At 40.4% G+C, this 24,231-nt stretch overlaps 1 protein-coding gene across 1 annotated transcript in view; it reads right to left on the reverse strand.

The window, feature by feature from the left end:
- The window catches only part of ADCY2 (adenylate cyclase 2), a 201,634-nt gene that overhangs the window by 70,129 nt on the left and 107,274 nt on the right, over positions 1 to 24,231 (reverse strand). Inside the window, exon 13 of the mRNA XM_077749455.1 lies at positions 6,890 to 6,974. Coding sequence (XP_077605581.1) covers positions 6,890 to 6,974 — 85 coding nt within the window. The remainder of the gene's footprint in view (positions 1 to 6,889; positions 6,975 to 24,231) is intronic.

The following is a 24,231-nucleotide window of genomic DNA, read 5'->3' on the forward strand; positions in this document are numbered from 1 at the left end:
TGGGGAAGCTGAGGCCAAGACCCTTGAATAAAACCAGAAGCCCCAAGGGGAGCACATTTCGTTTTGAGTTAGTGTTTTCATTTTCTCTGGGTAAATTCTCAGTAGTGGAATTACTGGATCACCTGAGCACTAAGTAATGTATAGAATCGATGATTCATTATACAGCACCTGAAACTAATACACATGTTGTATGTTATACATTAACTATACTTCGATACACACAAAAGAAACAAAAAATCCTAGAAGCCTCAGAATGCCTCCTGTGAAGTCTAAAAAAAACTCCATGTGCTAGTTCAGGGAAGTGTCAATAAACTTATGATAAATTCCATTTCTAAATATGGGTGATGAATTTGAAATTACATTATATGCTTCATAATGGGAACCCTGAGTTGAGGGGCTGTTAACTGGGTCAAAGACCAGAGAGAGTCCTTGGGGTTCCTGCAGAATTATCCTTTTTATTAAAGGATAATTCCCACTGAACATGACCTCAGAATAAAAAAGAAATTATAAACTACATAGGACATTGGGCCAAATGAGGAAGAACCCAGAGATACAATAGAACGCAGAATTAGCACCACGGGATTTGCAGGTTCGCCATCCATCTTAAATAGCCTGCAAAAAAAGAGTACAGTAATTGAAGAAGGATAAGCGTACATAATGAATGAGCACTTAAAAGAAAAAAAATGAGCCACAGAGACTCTTAGGAGATGAAGATGTAGATAATGAAGAACTCAGTAGATGTTCTGGGGAGGGGGTAGGAGAGCTCTGAGGAAACACCCCATCAAACAGCACAGAAAGACAGAGATGAAAAACATGAATGGCATGTCCAGGCACAGATGCGCAGAAGGTACAATGAAAAGATTCAATACACTTGTCATGAAAGTTTGAGAAAAACGGAACAAAATGACCAGGGAAGAGGCAAAATACGAGGAGCTACAGACAACAGCTTTGCAGACCTGGAGCAAACCGTGAGTTCTGTGGCTGAGGTGACATCCTGAGTCCCAGACAGAAAAATGAAAGTAAACCTGCACCTAACCGCCAGGAAGCTATGGCCTGTGACAGGCAGAACAACCAGAGAGAAGACAGCTCCCCTTCCTAGAAACAGTAATTCGACCTCAGATTTCTCCATGGTCCATTAAACTACAGGAAAATATGGATTCATGTCTTCAAAATATTAGACAACTTATCACAAACTATTACTCAATGAGGAGAAAACTGACTGTTTTTTAAATACCAAAGTTGAGGACATTATGCACAGGCTCTCACTGAAAAGATTAGAAACGGAACAATCCTTTGGAAATACAGAGATGGAATCCTGGAGGAAGGGATGGTGTTCAGGAAGAATGGTGTAAACTTGATACATGTCATAATTATAATAATGAATAACAAGAACAGTTTACAGTTAGGAAAATTTAACCCACCCTCCTTATCTCTCTATACTGTTTCAGCTCTTAGTTTACTTTTTTCAGCATAACTACTGAGTTTCTAATTTCAAGAACCTGATCATCTTGTTCCATTGTCTATATTCAAGAATGGAATTCAGATGCAGAGTACAATATTCTTCAACATTAAGGTGGAGACATTAACAAGCTCTGTTAGTCTGGTGTACTTTACACATGTTAAGTTAATCAGTAAAAACAAAATACCAGGATATGTAACTTCCAAGTCACTAGAGGGTATAAAGGAGAATAAACAAATTCCATGGATCCAAGAGAATGCAGGAGAGGAGGAAAACTAAGTAGAGGCAAAGAACATACATGATGGGTTAAAAAAAAAAAGCAAAATAAGATGGTAGTAGTAATTACAATATACATAAATGCATCATACTTGTTAGGTAAAAGAGAGAGACTACTGGATCAGAGACAGTAACATGCATCTAGATGTTGTTTACCAGAGACACAACACCTAAAACCCACTTACTGACAAGGGAAAACTAATAAGATGATGGAAGGAAAGGATGCTGGGAAAATACTAACCACAAGAAAGCTGGCAGAGTTCTGTTCACACTGGAGAAAATAGACTTCAAGGGAAAAATACTCTTGTGAGGTAGAAAGCTTTTCTATCAGCCAGTGTGTGACCTACTTTCCTTCCACAGGATGGACTTTTATGTTTGTGCTTTCATCTTTGTTGGGAACAAGGTTTGTGGACTGCCACTGTATTATCTCTGCTACACAAAGCACAAGGCAACCACTTTGAGAGAAAAATGTCTTCTGATACACGCTAGCATTTTCCTTTACTATTTCTGGCATATTTGTTCTAAAAGACGCTTTTTGAGGGTTTTTTTTTTTTCTTTAGGTGGCATTTTTGGTTAGAGTCACTCTTTGGGATTACAAAGATGTAAGTCCACTCAGGTAGTTTAGTGTTAAATTTGGCAGTAAATGTGTCCTTACTATTATTCATATTATGACAATGACAAGTATTATTCCTTTTCTTGCTGATTATAATGAGCAACCATTGTAATTGCACCTCTTATTCTACACTTTAGTTTCTAGATAAACTGGATTGTTTTGGTCATCAAGTTAAATAATATGTTTTCATAACTGAAGGGTTCTCCTGTATTTTGCAAAGTACCATTATTAAAGGTACTTTCTTACTTGAATATGTTAGAGTCTAAATCCACTCATAAATTAACTTTTTTCCCCCATTTTACCAAACGTCTTTAAAGATGGAGTGGCACTTTTCCCAGACTCCAGTTTTAAATCAACTGGGCCCACAGCTGAATAATGTATATCGGGAAACTAGGCCAGAGGAAAATACAAATGAGGTTCACTGCGAGGTCACTGTGACTTACTGAAGTGATTTTGACCGAGGATGCTTACCAGTCACTGGAAGGCAACCTCAATGCCGCGCCTGCCCATGACCATGACCGTGGATATCCCCACCTAGTGCTGGGAGATCATTTGCCATTGACTCTCTCCGCACACCTTCCAATTAATGATAAGAGTTCTACACATTGATTCCAATTCTGATTCTGATTCCTACTTGCTCTACACGACAGAGCAATTTGTGTGACATCTGGAAGCATCCGTTGTACGAACTGGAGAAAGGCCTTTCCCTCCAAGGGCTCTTGTGAGGATAGATGAACCAGAATACGACGCCTCACAGACCAAGTCATCATTTTTAATATGATGTCATATTGATTATTTGTCAACTGTGATGAGACTGGGCACGCAGTTGTTGCCCGTCAGAGGCCATCTGTGCTGATTCTGAGGGCTCTTCCCCAAGTACCGGAACCCGCTGCTGGTCTTACAGTTATCACACTCATGGTCTTGTTCTAAAGTCTTCATTTCTGTCCTCAAGAGATCTGCTGACACGTCCTTCTGCCTTATTTTCCGTGGAGGAAAACTCTTCCCCTAAATGACTGGGAGTGGAAGCTTCCTAAATCATGCCACCTCCAGAGCTCTGCGTCTCTCACCCACAAAGCGTGAGGCCAGACAAAGTTATCTCTGGGTTCCAGGTCTGCTCTCAGGTTTTATAGTTCTGCAACGCTACGAAGGTCTCATGCAGAGACTGACCGGGGGGGGGGACCCAGGAGGGACCTTGTTGGCAGCAGGGACTGGCGGCCGTGGCTGAATTCAGAGTCGCGCACTAGGAAGAGTTGAGTCAAGGTGAGGATGAGGGCAAGACATTTTCTGAGCATTTGGGTGCCACCCAATACCCCTTCCAGCCTGCAGATATTAAATATTTACCTTGTGCGTCAAGTGCCTGAGGTACTCCAGTGAACAAAACAGGGCCGGGGTGGACTCACTGGTGATCTCAACAGCCAAAAGATCACAAATAATATTACAAAATGGGCAGCCTGGCCGGCAGGCGCAAGGGAAGCTGGTGGTGACGGGGGGTCGGGGGGTCGGGGGTGAGGGCTCCTCAGCCGGGGTTCAGGAAGGTTAGGTTATTTCCAACCGACAGAGCTCAGAGCACATCAGAGTCAAGGAATCATGGCGCGTGTGGGAAGGCCTTTCAGCGGGGCAAGGTGAGGTCACCCACCACCGATGCTGCCCACAGCCAGGCACGTGCCGCACCTGTCCCCACGCTGGGGCATCCGGGGAAGGGAAGATTATCGGGACACTTGGGGACGCCTAACTCTCCCAGTGGTGTTGGGGCAGCCGGGAGGGGCCACGGGGCCAGATGAACAGACACAGTGGAAAGGAACCTCACAGGGATGACATTAGTCCACTAGTGCTTACTTAGCACAAGCTTATCAAACCATTTCTGGGTGCAGCATTCTGCTGGATTCCCTGGGGGACAGAGAGCAAGTGTAGGAAACAATTCTCATCTCAAAAAACTACTCTATGTAAGGGAGACAACAGTCACGCTCATCGAGAGAGAGAGAGAGAGAGACAGAGACAGAGAGGGAGGAGGAGCCAAATAAGTTGTTATATAACCAAGTGCTAAAGTACGTGACACAGATTCTAAGTCCCATGGCACTCAAAGAAGAGGCCGCTGCAGGGGCTGGTGGGGTTTCTGAGAAACTTTCTAGAAGGCAGGACCCAGCANCTGACTTTTCTCAGATGACAACATTGAACACACATCTGCCTGAGTTTTGTATCAAAAGGAAAAAAACTGCATTTCATCATGACTCTGATTTTTTGGCCATTTTTTGGCCCCGAGGGACCCCAGGCCCCTATGCCTCTACCTTTTTATCAAACCCAGCTGTACAGTGACCGGTCAGTACAGCTACTTGTGTTATATTTCCTGTGCACACAGGGTAACAAAGGCAGAGGCTTAGAGGAAAAAGATCAGACAGGCTTCCCTTTTCTCAACCTCCTTCATAAACGTATTTTACTCTAATTCCTCATACAGAGAGTTCAATACCAGTAATATATTTTTTTTTAATTTTTCCCAGTAGTATTAGCGTCAATATCGCCTCTGGCATTTAAGCTTTCAGAAGGTTAACATATGTTAATAGAGAGATATTAAGGATATTAACATTTCTCTCACAAACTCAGTACTTAATCCAAAAATAAATGCACATCATACTAACACCTCACAGAATTGTAGGCTTTCTAGAGGCCGGGGAATGAGCAGTGAGGATGTCAGGACACTTCTCCGTGACCACTGGGAAATATTTGTGACACACGCAGCTCTTGGCTGAATTGGGAGGGCAGAATAGAAGGCACACTGAAAGCTTTCTCAGACTGGCTGTGCCTTAATTTGTCTGATGGTTAGAAAAAAGGCCTTCTGGAATAAACAGTACAAAGAACCTCTTACGGGAATGCGAAGACTTCCTTCTTGAATTTCATCTGGATTATCTCTGGATCAAGGATTACAGCTGACCACTGCTGGGGGCGGGGGCGGGGCCCCCTTCACTGATTTTACTAACTCAGGTTCAGAAGGAACAGATGTCCTCAAGCCTCAGCTTCCTGACCACTCTGGCAAAATCCAGGCTTCTTTCGAGGAGGCGGCGGGCCCCCCGGGAATGTGAGTGTGGAATCCTGATGGCCCCGCGCGGGACCGCAGGCTGGGTCCAGGAGGGGCCAGGAGCCACGAAAGGTTGGCTGGGTTATACGGAGGCTGAGATAACAAAAGACCAAAAGCATTCTCCCAAAGGCCGCAAAGTCGCTCTGGAGATACTTCTTTCAGCCTCCACTTCTCTGTTGCTTTTCTGTAGCCATTTGGTGGAGAGAAAAAGTCAGCTTCAAACCTTAAACATACACTGTGTTCCATGCACCTCCCCCCATTACCCTGAAGACTGGATTCCTTGGAACAGAAAATGAGTAATGGGGCTACTTAGGCACAATGATAGAAGTCGCTTTCATTAGAAAGAGGTTCGGGTTTCCAGTGGAACCACAGATGATAGTTCCTTTTCTAAAAACCTGAGAGTGGGCTGCAGAAACCTTATGGGGCCCAGAAATCGGAGGGTGGGGCCCATGTGCTTTTCCGCCTAAGGAAAATCTGAACATCGACCATCAGCCTTCTTGGTATATTAAACACTTTAGAAATGTGACAAGATTCCCCCTGGGGCAGTATTTACTACCTACAGCGTCAGGGGATTTTAAAGAAATCTCGATATGATGTGTGCATTCCAGGGAATCAGAAACCACGGTGCCGCTTCTGGAAGTTTCCAATCCAATTCGAAACACCTAGACTATGATACAGCAAACGAGCCCCACGTATGCTTGCAAAGGTAGCCGGCAGAGAGGGTAGAGTGTCCAGTGCTGAGGGACAGAGACATACTTAAAGATCTTAACACTTTTAGCTAAGAGATTTCAACACATCAGACTAGAGTGTACCTGACGTTTGAAATGTGGCTCAGGGAGACCTTCCTTGTTTCCACACATCTCCAAAGAATAAGGTAAAACACTGAATACCTTTTTGGACTTGCGTCTCCTTGCTGGCTTTCTTCTGAGGCTCTCACGGAGCCACCTGCTTTCGACTCAAGAATACACAGAGATTTGATTCTTCTATCCTGAACTAGCACTTGAACCATCAGAGCATGCAATATACACTAACAAAGTATATTTCTGCATTTGCTGTTTTCCTATGTCCCAAGCTTTTATATCCTGAGAGTGGATATATAAAAGATGGATCTGGTTTACATTTCAATTCCCCTGTACACTAAAAGCCTCCTATTATACTAGTCGTTGCTGCTATAAAATACTCTGAAAGCTCAGAGGACAGCATGCAAAACGGTGACAGAAATAAATAAACATGAATTTAATTTTACGGTGTGGCATCCAACGTCTCAAATAATCTTGAACTTGGTGCCTTTGATTGTGCATGAGCGGCCTCAGTTTATATTCTGGGCCCTTGGCAGGAAGGGGGCTCATTTCTTTACTGGGATCTGTATCACTTGAAATGTTAAATCAACAAGCCCGTGTTTCAAGACAGAAATCAGTTTGCGGTCAACGAACACAGTTTTCAAAACAAGGTCCGTATTTGAGGTACCTACCAATAGCTGTCCAGCAAAGCAGACGAAAAGGATTAAGGCAAGCAAGAGAAACGCGGCTCCAAAGGAGATCCCGAGAATGGACGTTCTACCAGGAAATAAAAAGGAACAAGTTAGTGTGGGGGTAGTTCCCATCCCTCTGGAAAGCCGTCAGTAATATTTCTGGCGTAATGAGGACTTAATTTCGTTGCACCTTCATTTCTCGTCCATTTTGTGAGAAGTGCAAAGGGCGCTAAAACAAACCAAAAATATGTCCCTAGAAAAATGTGTCCGTGGGACGCCTGGGTGTCTCGGTCAGTAAGCGACCGACTCCGGCTCTGGTCATGACCTCTGGCGGTTCACGAGTTCGAGCCCTGCATTGGGGTTTGAGCCGACAGCTTGGAGCCTGGAGCCTGCTTCAGATTCTGTGTTTCCCTTTCTCTCTGCCCCTCCCCTGCTCACACTCTGTCTCTCTCTCTCTCAGAAATAAACAAACATAAAAAAAATTAAAAAAAACAAGAAAGAAAAACATGTCCCCCATTATGTCTGATCAACTTGATGATTCATCAAAAGTGCCCCATACACATTGTTTCTTAGGAAAGGAAAATAATCAGTACTTTCATGCCTGCGTGTGGCCCCTGCCCTGCCACTGACGTCCCGGCAGCCGCTGCCCCTGGAGAAGTCCCATCCAATGTCCTGAAGGATCTCATGACCCATCCCGCTTCCTGCTCACTTAGGAAACAGGCTTATCCTCCCCAGTACAATCCAACCAGACTCCACTCCCTTCCACACGGATGCAGCTAAATGTTTACTGAGGTTCCTGGAAGATTTCAGGGGCCATGGCCTTCACATTCCTGCACAAGCAGATGACTAGGCAAGCTTCCTGTGAGCACGTGAAAAATTAAGTTACAATTCTGCCACTGACAAGTGACAGGTAGATAAAAGCATTTGTAAGAATTGTACGCCTCTCCGAGACACCCTTTAAATCACTAAGAAGTTCAAAGCCTCTTCAGACTTCGTTTATCCAAGGAAAGAAGTGTTCAGGGGTATCACTGAGTCACAGTGAAGAATTAAAGATACGATTCAAGCAAGACAGTCAAGGAGGGGTCAGGCGGGGTCTCAGGCTGCAGTGGAGAGGGCACTGAGGAGTCAGGACTGGCACAGAGAACAGAGTGGTGGCGTGCTGAATGCCCATCAGCTGCGCGGAAGACTCAGATGCAAATCAGCAACACGCTGAACTACCAGCGAGTAAAGAACTGCGAGTCCGCGGGGAAGGAAACATGGCAAATAACCAGCGAACTACGTAAATCCCCTGATGCGATCACGGTGGGAAGGTTCCACTCAGCTCACATCCTCTGATACCTACTCTATTACGAGGTGGTTACACATCAAGGAAGATCAACAAAAGTTGGACTTCACACCAAAACCTAAGCCCGACACAGTGATGCACCGAGCACTGAGTTATCTCCTAGAATGGTTCAGGGTGCTTTCAAATACCTGGCCCGATGGTGTGACATCTGTGCACATTTTATGAGTAACATTAAGTCTCTGCCGGAAGGGTCTATATACACCAAATACACCTAGTCCCGTGCTAGGCTGTAATGACACAAAGGTAAGTAAGATGTCACACCTGTTTTGAGATGCTTACAGGGCAGCAGAGGTAAGCGCCACGCGTCCTAATCTCCCCTACCTAGAATGTCCTGCTTTCAGGCATCACTCAGTCACTGTTCGGAAGCTACCAGTCTCACATGTCCCCAACATGTGATCCCAGAGCCCCCTGCTTAGCCAGGCAGCGTGGGAGAAGGGGAATGTGAAACAGTCAACACCGCAGAGGAATGGAGGCCTCTCGGCAGCCTTGTGACTGAAGAATGACACAGTAACTCATCTGTTGAATTTGTGGTTGCCATCTTCCTCTTCCTTTTTTTATAGGAGAGCTCTGAGGGGTTTTCTTAGATTCCGCGCTGACTCAATTCTTTCTGCTGTCAAGGTAACGTCAGCTTCATAAGGCTGAGTTCAGAAACATAACATCTTTTTCTTAGGTCTGAAACTTTAAGTAACAAATAAATGATCTCTTATAGAAGGTTTGGCAAATCTCAACTATAAAACTATCTGATGATGGTGATGGTGATGGTGATGATAATGGTGATGGTAGTGGTGATGATATGGTGATGATGATGGTTATGATGGTGGTGATACAAGTTGGTGATGATAAGAAATTATTTACTCTGTGCCAAGTACCGTTCTAAAGGCTTTATATGTACAGTTCGCTTAACTCTCACAATCATCACGAGTACTACTTACTATTATTACCTCATTTTACCAAGGAAAAACTGAGGCCCAAAGAGGTTGAAAAGCTTGCCTAAATACAGCTATTAAGTGGTGTGGTTAGGAGTAATGTCCATTCAATTGTATTCTGACCCAGGTTCTATTTTAGGAGTAGACATGTCACATTTCTGCCGTGTTTACTGGGTCTAGGTCTTGAATCAATTATGATAATTTTCCTGGAAAATTATCCATTTCATTTAAACATTCAAGTGTAAAATATTCTATATAGTATTCTTTTTTTTTTTTTTTTAAATGTTTTTTTTTATTTATTTCTAGGAGAGAGAGAGAGACAGCGTGAACAGGGGAGGGTCAGAGAGAGAGGGAGTCACAGACCCCGAAACAGGCTCCAGGCTCCGNTTTTAATTTTAAAAGTCTCCATATTCGAAGCATTTTTTTCTTGTTCTTAATGTTATTTTTTTCCTCTCTCTAGATAAGACTTTTGAAGTTTTCCATGTTTGTTGATCTCAGTGAATGAGCTTTTGGTTTATTATGAAGGTCTATGGTTTCGGACAGTTTCCTATATAATTAGCTTCTGATATAAATTTTAAAAATTGCTTCCTCCTCCTTTATGCAAACTTACATTGTTTCTTTCTTGTCATTTTTTTTTACCATTTTTTAATGTATTTTTAAATAAATGCATTGAAGGACATAAATATTCCTATAATTACTGCTTTAGCCAAACCCTATAGCTTTTGATTTATCTTTACTCATTGTCTTTCTTCTCTAAAAAGTCTGTAATTTCAATTTCCATTTTCTTTTAACACAAGAGTAATTCTGAGTCTAATTTATAAATTCCACAAGGAGATTATTTTTGGTCTGTCACTGTTACTTCTAATTTCATTACATTCGATCAGGGTTAGTGGTCTCTTTTATTTCTACTTTGACAATTTGTTTTTCTTCTAGGGTGTGATAAATATGATCTACTTCTATTGTATCTTATGGATTTCTGAAAATGATACATATTTCCTTTATGCTGGAAACGAAACATGTTCCCTAAATACATATATTGTCAGAGCCGTATGAGTTAGTCAAATCCCCCGGAGCTTAATTTGGTGTGTCAGTTTTAGAATGTATTAATATTTCTGGCAAGGATGTGGGTTTGTCAATATATCTGAACATTTTAATGGCTTCTCTTTATTTATTTCAAAGAGATGTTGGAATGCATGAGGATTTATGATTGTTCCATCTTCTTGGTGACTATACTATCACACAAGTCTTTCTTTTTCTCAAACTGAATGCCTTCCACTGGATTCCATATCATCAGAAATTTTTATTCCTGAAGCTTTCTTTTTCTCCTAAGATGTTTCCCAGAATAGCTGTTCTCCATTCTTTATTTCCAACCTGTCTTGTCTTTAATTTTAGTGAGATCTCCTTTACCTGGTACAGAGGTGACCTTTCATTTTAGCCTCAACCTTAGAGCTTCTTTTCATGAAGAGGACATTTTTATCTGCTCACAATTATTATTTTTTTTTAAATTAAAAAAAATTTTTTTTAAATGTTTTATTTATTTCTAGGAGAGAGAGAGAGACAGCGTGAGCAGGGGAGGGTCAGAGAGAGAGGGAGTCACAGACTGAAACAGGCTCCAGGCTCTGAGCTGGCAGTCAGCACAGAGCCCGATGCGGGGCTTGAACCCACGAACCGCAAGATCATGACCTAAGCGAAAGTCGGACGCTTAACCGACTAAGCCACCCAGGCGCCCCTATCTGCTCACAATTATTAAAATTGGTAATATTTGACCAGCTTTTCCATCTTATTTTCTTGAAATGTTCAGTGGAATTCACACACACAAACAATTGCCAGGGTTATCAATCTTCTAATCTTTCTAAGATTTAAAGTACTAATACATTTAACAGACAGATGCAACTTTCTATCCAATTATGTGTCAGTTTGGGTAGGGTAGCTTTTCAAGGAATTTTCCCATTTTATTAAATTGTGAATCTTTTTGCCCTGGAGTAATTTATTATAATATTCCATACCTATGCTGTTAATGTTTGTAGGATCTATGGTGAGTCCCCTTTTATTTCCTTATGTCATTAATTTGTGCGTTCTGGGATGATCTCTCTTTCTTGGTCAGTCTTGCTAGTGGTTTAGGAATTTTTAAACTTTTTCAAAGAACCAACTTTTGGCTTGATTAATTTTCTGTATTGGTTGTTTTCTATTATGGATTTCTTCTTCCTTCTTTAGGATTTATTCCCTTCAACTTGATGTGCTCATCTCTTTATGGCTTCCTAAGTCAGAAACTTAGACAACAAATTTTAGCCTTTTCTTCTTTTCTAATGTAAGTATTTGAAAAGTACAGATTCCTCTCTAAAATTATTGCTTTAAACTACATCCCTACATCTGTGTATGGTATATTTTGATATTCAAAACATTTTCTGATTTCTCTTGTGATTTTTAATCTGATTCATAGGTTCTTCAAAAGCATATAGTTGAACGCTGAAATATTTGTGGATATTTTTATTTATTTTTTAACTATTTATTTTTGAGAGACACAGAGAGAGATGCAGAGAATGACCAGGAGACAGGCAGAGAGAGAGGGAGACACAGAAACCAAAGCAGGCTCCTGGCTCTGAGCTGTCAGCACAGAGCCCGATGTGGGGCTCGAACCCACGAACCGTGAGATCATGACTCAAGCTAAAGTCTGGCACTTAACTGACTGAGCCACTCAGGTGCCCCAATTTGTGGATATTTTAGATATACGCTTTTTATTTCTAACCTGATTTTGGTGTGGTTAGGCATCACACTGCAAGATTTTTTATCTTTTCAAATTTATTTCAGTCTTTTCAAGTTTGTCGATATGCTTCTATGGCCTAGTATGTGTTCTGGCTGTGTTCCACGTGCAGCTTAAAATCACATGTATTTGGGGCATCTGGGTGGCTCAGTTGGTTAAGTGTTGAACTTCAGCTCGCGTTACGATTTCATCGTTCATGGGTTTGAGGTCCACACGGAGCTCTGCAATGATAATATAGAGCCTGCTTAAGATTCTCTCTCCCCCTGTCTCTCAGCCCCTCCCCCACTCTCAAAGTAAATAAAAAAACTTAAAAAAAGTCACATGTATTTTATAGCTGGTTTAGTGTTCTATGAACACCTGTTAGTTTCAGGGGATAATCTTGCTCATATTTCCTATAAACATTTATATAGTAAGAAATATAAAAGTCTAATTTTGATTGTAGATTTATAGAATTCTCGTTTTGGTTTTAACAATTTTTTCCTTTGATATATTTCATGGCTCTGTTTTAGGCATTATGCACATCTCATGATTTTATGCTTCCTGATTAACTGACCTGTTCATCATTATTCAATGTCTGTGCCTCTGCTAATACTTCTTTCCCTCATGTCAATTTTGATATTACTCTATGTACAGTAGCTTTCTCATGCTGTTTAGATGATACAGGTTTCCTGGCCTTTTAATTCAAACCCAACTGCCCTTTGTGTTTAAAATTCATCCTTGTATTGTTGGTGCACGGCCATAAACACTGGGGTGCATATGCCCCTTCAAGTCAGCATTTTTGTATCCTTTGGGTAAATATCTAGTAGTGCATTTGTGGGATCATAGGGTAGTTCTATTTTTAACTTTTTGGAAACCTGCATACTGTTTTCCAGAGTGGCCGCACCAGTTTGCATTCCCAAGAGTTTAAGAGACTTATGGTAACAGCCCACCTGTTCATTAACTGATGGATGGATAAAGAAGAGTATGTGTGTATAGACACACAGACACACACACACACACACACACGAATATTACTCAGGCATAGAAAAGAATGAAATGTTGCCATTTGCAATGATGTGGATAGAGCGAGAGTGTGTTATGCCAAGAGAAATAAGTCAGAGAAAGACAAGTATCATATGATTTCACTCATATTTGGAATTTAAGGAATAAAACACATGAGCATAGGGGGAAAAAGAGAGGCAAACCATAAAACAGACTCTTAACTATAGAGAACAAACTAAGGGTTGCTGGAGGGGACATGGGTGGAGATGGGCTAGATGGGTGATGGGCGTAGAGAAGGGCACGTGTGTTGAGCCCTGGGTGTTGTATGTAAGTGATGAATCACTAAATTCTACTGAAACCAATATCACACTCTATGTTAACTCACTGGAATTAAAATAAAAATGTGAAGAGAAAAAAATGCATCTCTTGTAGACAGTATGGGACTTTGTCATGCTTTTATTGGGAGTCCTTAGTTCCTTCACTTTTAATAATACATTTGATTTCAATATTATTGTATTACTCTCTGATATTTGTCCCAATGCCTTTGTTTGTATACTGTGGCCCATTACCTGTGTTGATATTGCTTTTTTACTACTATCATGTTAACTATCTCTTTTCTATTTGTGCCTTTTTTTGTTGCTGTTGCTTTTTGTGTCTGTTGTTTTTTTGGTGTTGCTCTGCTCCTCCTACATTGCCATTTCCACTAAGCTAATATTTTCATAGCATTTTTTATTCCCCGAATCGGCTTCTTAGCTATACCTATTGGTCTCTTTTAGTGATTCATCAAGCGGTAAAATACACATTCTTACCTTTTCAGAAGTTCCTGACCATTAATACTGCACTGCTTTAATCAGCACTCTTAATGTATGTTATCTATTTATTTATTTTTGCATTGAATAACTAGTTGTCTTTTAGAGAACTTCACAAAATATCAGCATATAGTCTTTCATGCTCTCTCACGTTTAAGCACATCCAATGCCGTCCATCCCCTCCTGCAGATTCAAGTTTACTTCTGGCATCGTTTCAGGTCAGCCCAAAGATTTTCTGTTCGCATTTCTTACACTGTAGGTTTGCTGCTGCTGAATCCCTTTAGCTTTCTTTCATTTGTAAAATGTCTTTATTTCATCTCATTTTTAAAAAAAGAATACCTTTACGGAATACTGGATTCAGCATTGGCCATGTTTATACCAGTGGTTCTAATGAGGAGTCAGCCATCATTTCCTTCATCCTTCCCTTGTTCCGATGTCTTTTTCCTCTGGCTGCTTTGAAGGCATTGAAGGTGGGGGTTTTTTCCCTCTTTTTTTCTTTGGCTTTAGTAGTTGACCTTACTGTACCACCTGTGGTTTTCTATGTATTCCGCATGCTGTTGGCCAGAGTTCTTGCCTTTGGAGGTTAATGTATTTCAATAGATTTGGGGCAATTTGTCACTAAGAAAACTGGCAATTTCCTGTTTGTCTTTTAGTGCATTTCCATCCCATCTCCTCAAAACTCCATTCCCTAGACTCTCTGCCAATTGTTTCTAACTAGGTTTGGCAAACGGGAAGTACCAGGGAGCGGGGGGACTGGAGGAGACTGTGGGAAGGAAGAAGCCTGGGGATTTCTTCTTCTTCTCTCTGGTTAGTAACCATTTTCTCGAGAGCCCTTAACTCCTGCCTTCTGGGACGTTTTGGGTCCCTGTCAGACAGCCCATCTTTCCTGGGTCTCAGCTCTGGCCCGAAGGCGTGTCGTGAAAACCTGCAGGAAGGTCCGGGAGCGTGCCTTTCTGGCAAGCCACCTCCTCCTGTGTCCTTCCAAACCCAGGGATGGAGGCAGGTTCCTCTTGTCACCCGTCTCTTAGCTATCTTATGCTCTCCTGTTTGGTTTCTCAGCCCTTCTCTCATTCTGTAAGAATTTCACTTTATTAAATTACCTTGCAGAAACACCTGAGGCAATTTCTGTTCTTTAGTGGACTTGAAGCCATTAACTAGATAAACTTTTTTTCTGGGTACTACATCAGTAGAGGTTAAATGGAAACACTGGAAGAAGTGGAATCAGTGACTTTTCCAAATTTCTTCCTTTTTCCTTTGGGGGAAAATAAAAACTCCCCATTGTTCAGTTTTTACTGGAAGTAATGAGAAATATTTACATTTTCCACAGGTTATGGCATATCTGAGTTTCCTTATGAATGCATAAGTTACTACGGATTGTATTGGCCTTTAGTTAACATATATCTCAACAGAGCTAGTGACTATTATGGGTTCATCTTCTTGTGAATCAGAGTTTAAATAAAAGATTCCTACACTACAATGACCTTTTGAGGCTCTTGTTTTCAAAAATGCATTTCAATTTTGTTTTTAGGAGTAATTACTCCACTATGAAGACAGGTAATGGAGAATCTGGGCATTCGAACAGACAGTAATATGAGCCCGAGGAAATAAGAGCATTAAAATTGATGCCCATATTTTATAGTCTCCCACCCGATACAGTGAAGAACATCAGGGAAGAGCTGGTGGGATTTTTTTTTTTCTGGATGCATCTGATGACTGCTAGTTTGCTCTTTCACAAATGTCAGAATTCCCTAAGAGAGCGGGGGTGCTGATAAAGGAAAATGGTGGTGCTAACACTACTAATTCTCTGTTTCTGTGCCAGTGAAATGTATGACACATGGCCATTAAAGCAGCAATGAGCATTCTTAAAAGTACATTATGACACAAACTACCAAACATGACTCAAGAAGAAATAGAAACTCTGAATAGGCCTATAGAAGTAAAGAGACGGAATCAGTAATTACAACAAAACCCAAACCAAAATTTACTTGTGAAGAAAAGCACAGGGCCAGATGGCTTCACTGGTGAATTCTACAAAATATGTAAAGAAGGGTTTTACTATTTTTTCCACAGACTCTTCCAGAAAATAAAAAGGACGGAATGTGTTCTAACTGACTCGATCAGGTCAGTATCACCTTGGTACCAATATCAAACAAAGATATCACAAGAAAGCAAAGCAGAGGCCAATATCTCTTACAAATATAGAGACAAGAACCTTGACAAACTATGAGCTAACTGAATCTAGTCACATATAAAAAAGGATCCTATAACATGACCAAGAGGGATTTATTGGAGAAATGCAAGGTTGGTTTAATATCTCTGAAAATCAATCAATGTAATACACTATATTAATAAAAAGAAAGAAACCCATGTGATCAACTCTGTAGCTGTAGAAAAAGTGTTAGGCAAAATCCAACACCGTTTTATTATAAAAACTCTCAACAAACTGAGATTAAAAGGGGATTTCCTTTATCTTGGTAAAGGTAACTGTGAAAAACCCACAGATAACATACTTAATGATGAAATACTGAATGTTTTCCTCCTAAGATCATGAGCAGGAATATAAGTGTGTTATGACTATTTCTATTGAAATTACATTGAAATTTCTAGTTAGGGAAGTTAGGCAAGAAAATGACATAAAAGGCATCACACTGGAAAGGAAGAAGTCAAATTATTGGAATCTGCAGATGATATGATCTGGCCAAAGAGAACATTATGTCACAGCCTGAGATTTAGACTCAGAGTGGCTCAAGCCTGTGGCTGTCCAGTGTTCAAGTTCACAGCACACTGGCAATCATGTTCACGTGAATGCACCTCTCATCTCAGGGAAGAAGAAGTCCCATGAGATAAAGTAATGGCTGGTGAAGAGCTCTTTTTTTATTTTATTTAAAAATTTTTTTAATGTTTTTTATTTATTTCTGAGAGAGAAAGAGAGACAGACAGCATGAACAGGGGAGGGTCAGAGAGAAAGGGAGATAAAGAATCTGAAACAGGCTCCAGGCTCTGAGTTGGCTTCACAGAGCCCAGCACAGGGCTCGAACCCATGAACTGTGAGATCATGACCTGAGCCAAAGTCGGACGCTTAACTGACTGAGCCACCCAGGCTCCCCAAGAGCTCTTAATTATAATCATTTATCCTGTCTGCTCTTTCAAAACCATGTTCAAGTTCATTAAGCATACCAAAATGTTTGTGTAACATAATCAACTCTAATTAACATTCTAGTTGCAAAGCTGTTTCTTTTTAACGCACAAGCATAATTGATTTATATACTCCCTGAAAAGCAAACTTGACTCTTTCCTGTCATGGGGCGAAAAGAACTACACTTTTGTTAGTGATAATTCTTGATTTTGGCACTTGAATCAAGTGTACTGTGATCATACATGGAACAGGCTGATTTGGGACAAGGTCCTTTCCTCTTTCTGGCTTTTTTCCAGTCAGTTTATTGCTCACAGGTGGTCTGGACATGGATGAGGAGGCACATTTGCGGAGAAGAAAAATCCAGCAGAAATATATATCCCCCAATGTCTAGAAGTTATATTAATTGTATACTATTTTCATGGGTAAATAATGGTATCTTCACCTGGAATACTATTTACTGGGATGACTCTCATGTCCCTCCTCCCTTGCTGCTCTCACCTCCTCCTCCCAAAACGATGTAGATTCTCCCACCAACACTTTGTTCACACCTGTTACACGGGTTCAGTAAGGAGAATAACAACTCAGGAAAGAAGGCTTTTCTTCTAACTGTAAGTGAGCATGAATAAACACCCCTTTATCTTTTTAAAAAAGTTTTAGAAATGTTTTTATTTATTTTTGAGAGAGAGAGAGACAGCGTGAACAGGGGAGGGTCAGAGAGAGAGAGGGAGACACAGAATCCAAAACAGGCTCCAGGCTCTGGGCTGTCAGCATAGAACCCAACGCAGGGGTCAAACCCACGAACTGTGAGATGGTGACCTGAGCAGAAGTCAGACGCTTAACACACTGAGCCATCCGGGCGCCTTCCCCTTTATCTTATTTTAAAGTGATAAGTAACAGACCATCAAAATGAAAGGGAATTCAGTAAAAATTCAAAAAGTGAAAAGGAGAAAAGACACTTAAATATTCATCACCATTACAGATCATAGTGGCCTTCTCTGACAATAGGACTCGGCAGCAACTGTGAGATGTTCTGGCCACTTAAGGTCCTATGATGTGGGAAAAGGGAGGAGACGTTGTATTTGGCTGAGTAAAAAGCTTCTACATCACAGCAGCAATAAGGGGTGAAGATCTGAAGTTTCAGACATGTTATTCCCCAGAAGGTCCACAGTCTTTTCTTTCTACGCTCATTTCTTAGGTGAGCCCATCCTAACCAATGGATTTAAATATTATACATGTGGTGGAGTTTTCGAATTATGACTCTACCTCTGTATCCTCCACAAGTGCGCTGTGACGCACACACTCCCTCTCTCTATGAAGCGTCATCACTTGGATGTCTAAGGTGCACACACCTGTCTTTGACGTTCAGAATCAAGCCCTTGATTCATGTCCCTCTCTGACCTGCTCCTTCCCCAGGATTCTTCCTCCCTGTAAATGGCAACTGCATTTTCCCAACTGCTCAGGCCCAAAACCAAAACCAACACCAAAATAAAAATCTCACAGAACTCTGCTTTCTCTTATTCTTTACATCTCATCCAATAGTCCGACTTGTCTCCATCACTCTTTATGAAATACTCCAGAATTTGACCACTTCTTTCCACCTGTGGTGCTACTCCAGTGCCAACCATCATCTTACCCCATCTTCCTGCTTCTAGACCGCCTCCCCTGTAGAGCAGCAAGAACAATGCTTCTAAACATGGCCAGATCACATCCTCAGCTGAGAACCTTCCAGGGCTTCCTGTCACATGGGACCCAAAGTTCTCCCTCTGTCTGTGAGAGCCAACACCTACCCTCACACTGCTCCTCTGACCCCATCCTCCACGGCACTTACCTGGCTCACTCTGCTCCCACCATCCTGGCTCCTTGAACACACTTTGGGCTCCTATCATCTGGAACGTTCTTCCAGATTTCCACATAATTCCCATTTCAATTCACTCAGTCCTCTGCTTTAATGTCACTTAAACAGTGATGCTTTCCCCGATCACCCTCATCTGAAATACCACCTTCCGGGGCACCTGGGTGATTCAGTTGGTTAAGCGTCCGACTTCGGCTCAGGTCATGATTTCACAGTCCGTGAGTTTGAGCCCCGTGTCAGGCTCTATGCTAACAGCTCAGGGCTTGGAGCCTGCTTCAGATTCTGTGTCTCCCTCTCTCTCTGCCCCTCCCCTGCTTGCACTCTGTCTCTCTCTCAAAAATAAAATAAAAACAAAAAGAAATTGAAATACTGCCATCCACCACTCCATAGTGTTCTACTGTGTCTTATTTTTCTTAAAAGCTTATCACCACTGAATTATTGTATATTTGTTTATTACATTATTGTCATATGTCCTAATAAAATGGAAGTTATATGAGACAAAAGGTGTTTTGGGGGGTTACTGATGCTTTCCTAACATCTTTCACTACGCTTGGTATATGACAGCTCAGAATTACCTGCTGAATGATTCCACAAATTATTGGATGCAAGTATGTGCTTCTACTGTGAATTTCTATTTCTATAACAAATGCCCAGAATAGGTACAAAGTAAAGGCACATGGTCTGTTTAATTGAGTGAAAACACGCTCAGCTCCATTTTTATTGTTATTGCTCCTCATATCTTACACGGTGTACAGTTAACTGCAATACAAATCTCTTTTCATTCCTGGAGAGAATACTGGTTTTCATGAATCCCAGTTTTTTCACGATGATGCAAATTTTTAGATAGGCCCTCTGTTATTCAGACTAAAGACTACAAATTCTAGCCTCCCTTGAAGCCCAGTTTGAGCATGTGACTAAGATGTGTCTTGGGTTATAAATCAAAGTGTGATTTGATTTCCCAGCTGCTGGGAAGTCTCCCCATGAGAGGGCAGTAGTGAATGCTTTCCAGCCTCTGTTTCTGAGTCCGTTCCTCCATCTTGTTTCCCAGACTGTGGATGTTGCCATCTTCGAGAATGAAGATGAAGAACAAAGTCTAAGGAAAGTAGGAATGTGTGCTGGAGGGATTCAGGCCCCCCATAGAATCCAAAGGACAGAGCACTGTACTACCTCTGGCCTTTTACTGAAGGGGGAGAAAATAAACTGCGAACTCATTGTGGGTATTTTCTTACTTTCACATGATCTGAAACCACAGTTGGGTATCATTCATCTCAGTAAAAGCTTTAAGGTTCATTTATCTTGGACCATGAGAATTATCTCCCACCCCTCCCCCCCCTTTCCTCTTCCTCCCTCCCTCCCTTTCTTCCTTCCTTCCATCTTTGTTTCCTTCCTTCCTTCCTTCTTTCCTTCCTCCCTCCCTCCCTTCCTTCCCTCCTTCCTTCTTCTCTTTGCATCCCCTCTATCTCTCTCCCCCTTCCTTTCATTCCCCTAAGATTCATACCCACTCATGGGGAGGAGTTTGCTCTCATATTATCCAATATTTGAGCCCACCAAAAAAAAAAATACACTTTTTCTTTTGAGAGAGAGAGTGAGAGCGAGCGAGAGAGAGAGAATCCTAAGCAGTTGCCACACTCAGTGTGAAGTATGACAAAGATATCAATCTCACAATCTTGGGATCATGACCTGAGCCAAAATCAAGAGCTGGATTCTCAACTAACTGAGCCACCCAGGCGCCTTGAAAATCAAGTCTACTTTCAATGGACATGAGTGATTCTACCACTAAATTTCCTCTAATTTTTCTTTCCTTTTTGGAGATAAAACCAAAATGAAAGGGACTCTTCTGAAGTGAGTATTAAAGAATTAATGAGCATTGATTATTGAAATGAGTCATGGAATAAGTATCAAAGAATCTCAGTAGAAATAATAGAGCTCACATATTTAAGATTATAATTTTGCGATTAACTTTGCTTAAGTAAAATATCCTTATTCTTAATTTAACTTGGGCTAATGAAACACACTGATATTTCACTAACCTTTATTAGAAAAAAATCATTCTTATTATAATAACTGCCCAAGCCTGGTTTAATCCATTTAGCTTGGCAGATAAGATTAATAAAACTACTAAAAATTGCAAAAACAATTCAGGCTTGATCATTTTTGGTCTTTGAAAGCAGCTTACATTTCTGATAAAGTTATTATACAAGGCAGATAGAAATCAGAGACTAGGCCTAAAAAGAGAAGCTAATTAATAATTTAATTACAACTATTTAAATTCTGAGACTAGAGGAGATTCAAGATTATGTACCAAATAGGGATGACACAAAGTCCTTGTTTAGGCACACTCTTCCCCTTACTGATCCTTTCAAGGTCACAAATTCTTGTTAATTACTCATGCCTTGATTGATTGATTGATTGATTCATTCATTCATTATTTGTCCTGTTTTCAAAAAACATGAGGCAGTTTCCCCAAAAGAAAAGAAACAAAATAAAATTAGAGGTCAGCACATTAAAAATAAGTGAAGATATATTAGAAGTTAGAAGCATCATTATCCTAATGAAAATGCTTCAACAAAATTATTATTTTTAGGTAGACAACCTCATTATCAACGAAAAGAGAATATTAAATACACAGAGTATTCAAAAGCAGCCTGTGAAGGGGTATTGATGCAAAACAGGTCAGGAGGAACCAGGGGCTTATACAAGCCTTGGAATGTGAGACTTAATGTCTGTGCTATGCAAAGAAGGGATGCTCTCAGGCGTCCTATTGATGGGAAATTGAAACTGAGCTCTTGAATAAAGTCAGAAGCCATGAAGTGCTATCCTACCAAGAAATAGGAAACAAAAACTATGCCCACCAGTCTGATAATTTTCCGGGAAGCTGACTAACTAGGGTGATGAATAGAAACAGAGCCATCCTGAAATGAGATCTATGCTAAGGAGTTTGTCAAATACACAATGAGTTGAAGGGACCTTGACCTTAATTTAACAAAATGCTTTGACTTGAACGGGTGAACCTCAGAGACAGCTGGTGCAGAGAGACTGAAAAATACAATACTGCCTTCACAACTCAGAGTATGTGAGATCACCATGGACCCAAACCCTTGATGTTGGTGAGCTCACAGTTCATATTACATACAACCCAAGGAGGCATGTCACTATGAGTCAACAGAGAGACCACACAGCAGAATTCATGCATTTATACACCATCATAACAGAATGAAAGAAGTGCTATTTTCATGCAATATATTGCATAAAATATGCTTTTATTATATTAATAAAGGAAAAGAAAAAAAGGAATCCTTAGGTAAAATACAGAAATTCAGATTTTAAAAAGAATGAATAGAGTTCTTAGATATAAAGTAATCACTTAATTTATACACTCAATGTGGATAAGGAATTCACCAGAATGACTGCAGCACAAAGAAATAAAGAGGAAAAATTCTAAGACCTGCTAAGCAGAATGAATAGCACAATATACAATTAATAAGATTTCAGGAGGAAACAGTAAAGATAGAAGGAATACATAGGTGATAATGTTAGAGAACTTTCAAGAACTAAGTAGAAATATGAATCTTCAGATTTACAAGACACACCTATAAGAACAAATATACATTAGGAAGTAATATACTGAAGTTCCAGCATGGGGAGGGGGAAGCACCCATGGAGGAAAGACAAACTGTCTAAAAAAGAATGTAATGGGATTGACAGAAAACATTTCATTAGCAACAACAGCTGCTGAAATTGATGTGCTATCATTGTCATAATACTCAGGGAAAATAAGAGTTAACTTAGAATTTTATACCCAGTTAAACTACCATTGAAGAGCAAATGCGAAATAAGATAGGTAAAAATATTTTAATATAAAGAAAAAGGCAGGTGCTATAGCTACCCACAGACCTCAATAAAAAGTAATAATGATATACATCAGCAAGTAATAAATGATATATATTGGCAATAGGGAAATAAACTTGAAGAAATAACTTTTTAATAGACAGTGAAATAAATAAAGGGATTTAATCAGATAAGGGAGCACCTGGGTGGCTTGGCTGGTTAAGCATCTGACTTCAGCTCAGGTCATGATCTCTCAGTTTGTGAGTTTGAGCCCCATGTCGGGCTCTTTGCTGACAGCTCAGAGCCTTGAGCCTGCTTTGGATTCTTTGTCTCCCTCTCTCTCTGCCCTTACCACACTTGTGCTCTTTCTCTCCCTCTCTCTCAAAAGAAATAAGCACTTAAGAAAATTTAAGTAAGAGTATATCGGATAAGCACTGAGGAATGTATAGAATTGCTGAATGATAATACTGTACACCTGAAGCTATTATGACACATGTTAATTATACTGTAATTTAAAACAGACATTGATGGGGTGCCTGGGTGGATCAGTCGGTTAAATATCTGACTCTTGATTTCAGCTCAGGTCTTGATCTCACAGTCTGTGAAATCAAGCTCTGTGTTAATTTCTGTGCTGATAGTGCAGAGCCTGCTTGGGATTATCTCTCTCACTGTCTCTTTGCCCCTCCCCACTTATGCTCTCTCTTTATCTCTCAAAGTAAGTAAATAAACTAAAAAAAAAAAAAAAGACATTGATGAACAAATAAGCTGGTAAAGAAAAGAGCAAATCTAAATACATACTGGGTATAATTATCTGGAACAAAAGCTCTAAGAAATAATTACACAAAAGATACAATGACTAACTTCAGAATATATTAAATGAAGACTATATGTTATATAGTTATATACATATATAGTTATACAAGCACACACATTTTACATATGTATGCTATATATAATTATGCATGTGTGTAATATATATATAGAGAGAGAGAAAGAGGGAGAGGAGAGAGAGAGGATGCATATGCACACAAAGGAGAGAGAAAGAGAGATCCTAACTAGTAAAGGAAAAGAAAAGAACAAAGAAAAATGAATGGATCCTTTAGAAGTTAGGAAGTGGGGAAGTACACCAAGAAAAGCAATGTGATTAAAATGTAAGATGGTAGAAGTGAGTTCACATATATCAGTAATAAAATCAAATACAAATGGAAGCAAATACCATTAATATAGAAAAAATATAGGATAGAATAAATAAAAACCAAAATAAAAATAGCTGCTGTTTACAGGAAATATACCCAAACAATAATGCTTCAAGGCCATATAAACTTATCTATGGTAAACATAACATAGGATCAAATTTGTACTGCTTGGACTGTGTGCCCATGCATGTTTATAATATTATGCTCTGTATTTTTCGGTATCTTTGAAATACTTCACAAGAAGAATTGTTTAAAAAGAAATAAGAAAGAGACAGGAGGACATTAGCATGAAAAGAATGAAGGGGACATTATAATACAATATAAACATAATATAAATGTAATATGAAACAAGCACAGAAAGTTCCAGCATCTACCCTCTCCGTCAGAGGAGCCTGCAGACGTACCCTGAGCTCTCTCACTGCCAGCGCAAAGAAGGGAAGTGCAACCAGCACAGATCTCACAATGTTCAGGCTCCAAACCCAACTCGTTGCTCAAGAGAAACCCACTA

The sequence above is a fragment of the Crocuta crocuta genome, unplaced genomic scaffold (genome assembly GCF_008692635.1).
Source record: "Crocuta crocuta isolate KB4526 unplaced genomic scaffold, BGI_CrCroc_1.0 scaffold89, whole genome shotgun sequence".
Classification (NCBI taxonomy): Eukaryota; Metazoa; Chordata; class Mammalia; order Carnivora; family Hyaenidae; genus Crocuta; species Crocuta crocuta.